The following is a 2,628-nucleotide window of genomic DNA, read 5'->3' as shown; positions in this document are numbered from 1 at the left end:
TATCCTGGAAAGAGTGACACATGGCTCTGCCAAGCTGTCCTGCAAAGTAATGTCAAATATGAGACCTGCAATCCTTGCATCTAAATGTAACGAGGAAGTCGTCATCAATTCTGCATCTGGACAACCCACCCTGAAGCAATTGCATTCCTATTTCCATGAACGCTTGAATCTGTCCTTTCCGATTGCCCTGTTGGTGCAAGAAGACTTGCATTCGTGATAACAAGAAAAGGATTTAGGCCACCATTAGAAGACTGAGGATTAATACTCCTAGAGGTTAGTCAAGCTCGACAACTATATTACCACCTTCTTCCCTAGTGGAGTTTTTTTAATGAGCTGTAGAGATTGTCCATTGTACTGTTGATTTGAAATGTGTAAACCAAGGAAATGGCTGAGAAAGGAAAAAGAATCAGTGCTTTGGAAAACACCATAGTACTAGGGCAGAAGGTCAGCAATGTGTACATGAGCCAGAGTCCAGAGACTAGTGTCATTAAGCAAAAATAACACTGATGCAATCGTGTGATTTCAGACTTCCCAATCAAAGAAAAATCAAGGTGTTAGGGGGCTTTTCTTGACACATAAACAATGTCACCTTTTAAAGAACTGGGTTACAGAGTAACATGTCTAGATTTTCTTCCACAGAGACTGTGAATTTGTCCCTTACCCCACTGTTGTGTGACTAAATAAATGTGCAAAGTCAGACGTGTCCTCTAAGATTGGTATATCCTAATACACGCAGAATGGCCCAGTTTCCACACTGGGCCCCTTATAAACTTTTCTGCCCCTATATGAAAAGGTGACTTTTACATGGGATGCAGCTATACCAGGTGAATCTTAGTGCTGGTGAGCTGCTCTCTAGAGGAGACAAACCCAGCTGGCAGGTATCAACCTGACCTCAGTAGCATCAAATAATTACACCTTTTTCACCATTAGGAGCATGTCTTCAGCTAATCCTCTCTACTAGTAAAAATCTCTATATATCTTTTCGGCAGCAAAGGGTAGAAATAAGAAGTCGAGTACAACAGTTCTTTCAGAAGCATCAGGACTAGTTTATTGGCTGGCAGTACTTCCTAAGTATGTTCCCAATCTACAGGAGTTTAGCTTCCAGTTTCACTGTTTTTAAGGAAAAGACGAGCTGCTTGCACCAGGAGTCAGCCTGCACATGGAGCCTGTCCCAGGAACATGCCTGGCCTCAGCTGTGCAGAAGTCTGACACCATCTCACTAACCCCCTCCCTCTCACTTTCCCTCTCTCTCACTCTGCCTGTAGTTATTTTTAGATTTCACGGGTTAAAGCTTGTCCCTTCGGGACGTTTATACACACAGGGCAGGCACACACACATGCTGTGGATACTACAAGTCGGGCACAGGAGTTAGCCACCAGATTATCTTGTTCCATATCAAGGAATAAATTCCACTTTCTTGCGACAAAATACTGCCCTTTGAGAGGATGCACAGCATGCTCAACCACGAGGAATTTTGTTGCTTGCAAATTTGACTAGGAGACTTTCAACGGATAGAAAAAGCAGTTTACACAGCAGCTTCCTCTTTTCTTGAATTTCCTTCCAGTTTGCAAGATCTTGCTTTCTTTCAACATTTGCTTTAAGCCTGATTCTCATGCCGTCCGCCATAAATGCAGCGGTGGCTCAGCAGACAGCTGCTGGGTCAGTTCCCAGCGCTACTGTTAGCACTACAACTGAAGGTGCGGGTGGGGGCACAGGGGGGATTTATTCTGCCATTATAAGTCGCAACCAGCCCATTATCAGAGTAAAGGAGAAGACCTATGAAGAGCTTCACAAGAAGTGCCTGGAGAAGAACATTCTCTATGAAGATCCTGATTTCCCACCGAATGAGTCCTCCCTCTTCTATAGCCAGAAAATCCCCATCAAGTTCGAATGGAAAAGACCACGTGTAAGTAACATGTTTGCTGAGTGCCTTTTACGTTCTGTAAATTGAAGTATTCACCCTGAGTTTACATTTTTGCAGAAAGTGTGTGTCGGGGGAGGCGGGCGGCATAAGCTGGAAGTGTATTTCCTTAGAGCTCTCCTGGAAGATAACTAGCTAGGGCTGTGGAAGCTCAGAGAGTGTGTATATAATGACTAAAATATAATAAACCAAAATGAAACAAGAAGAGAGATGGAATGTAATATGTAGAAAAAGAAACACGGAATTTAATTTTCTTCTTACATGATTTGCTAGGGATTTTATTATCTGAAACTACCAAAGACAAAATTCTCCTCATTCTGCAAGAAGTTATTGGGTTTGCTGAGACTTAACTTTTAAACACCACCTTATTTCACTTACAACTTTACTTTAGTATTCTGTTGGTTTCCTAATCTGTGAAAATAAAAGGATAGGTTACAGTCTGAAATGTGCTTTTATTCAGTTGTTTGTTCCCAACATTGCTTAGCCAACTTGCAGAGGTTGTTTAGCATATTATCCACTTACCATGAATGTGGGTGTTGTAATCGCTATGAGGACCCACTCCTGCCTACTAACCCCATTTATCTTTCCTATCTTGTGGGCATTCCCCAGGCAACCTTCCTCTTCTTCCCCACCCTGAGGCTCTCTCACAGGCAGAGGATTAATTCCTCAGTTCCCAATTGATTCCCTGTCCTACCGCAGGAGGAGTT

The 2,628-nt window shown here is 42.8% G+C and overlaps 1 protein-coding gene across 1 annotated transcript in view; it reads left to right on the top strand.

Annotated features, from left to right (window-relative positions):
• Positions 1–1,326: 1,326 nt before the first annotated feature.
• The window catches only part of LOC104080460 (calpain-3), a gene marked incomplete at its 3' end in the record, with an annotated part of 22,162 nt that continues 20,860 nt past the window's right edge, over positions 1,327–2,628 (top strand). Inside the window, exon 1 of the mRNA XM_009582858.1 lies at positions 1,327–1,906. Coding sequence (XP_009581153.1) covers positions 1,613–1,906 — 294 coding nt within the window. The remainder of the gene's footprint in view (positions 1,907–2,628) is intronic.

Source organism: Fulmarus glacialis, unplaced genomic scaffold (assembly GCF_000690835.1).
Source record: "Fulmarus glacialis isolate BGI_N327 unplaced genomic scaffold, ASM69083v1 scaffold20528, whole genome shotgun sequence".
Classification (NCBI taxonomy): domain Eukaryota; kingdom Metazoa; phylum Chordata; class Aves; order Procellariiformes; family Procellariidae; genus Fulmarus; species Fulmarus glacialis.
The sequence above is the reverse complement of the archived record's forward strand: the minus strand, read 5'-3'. Positions and strand labels throughout refer to the sequence as shown.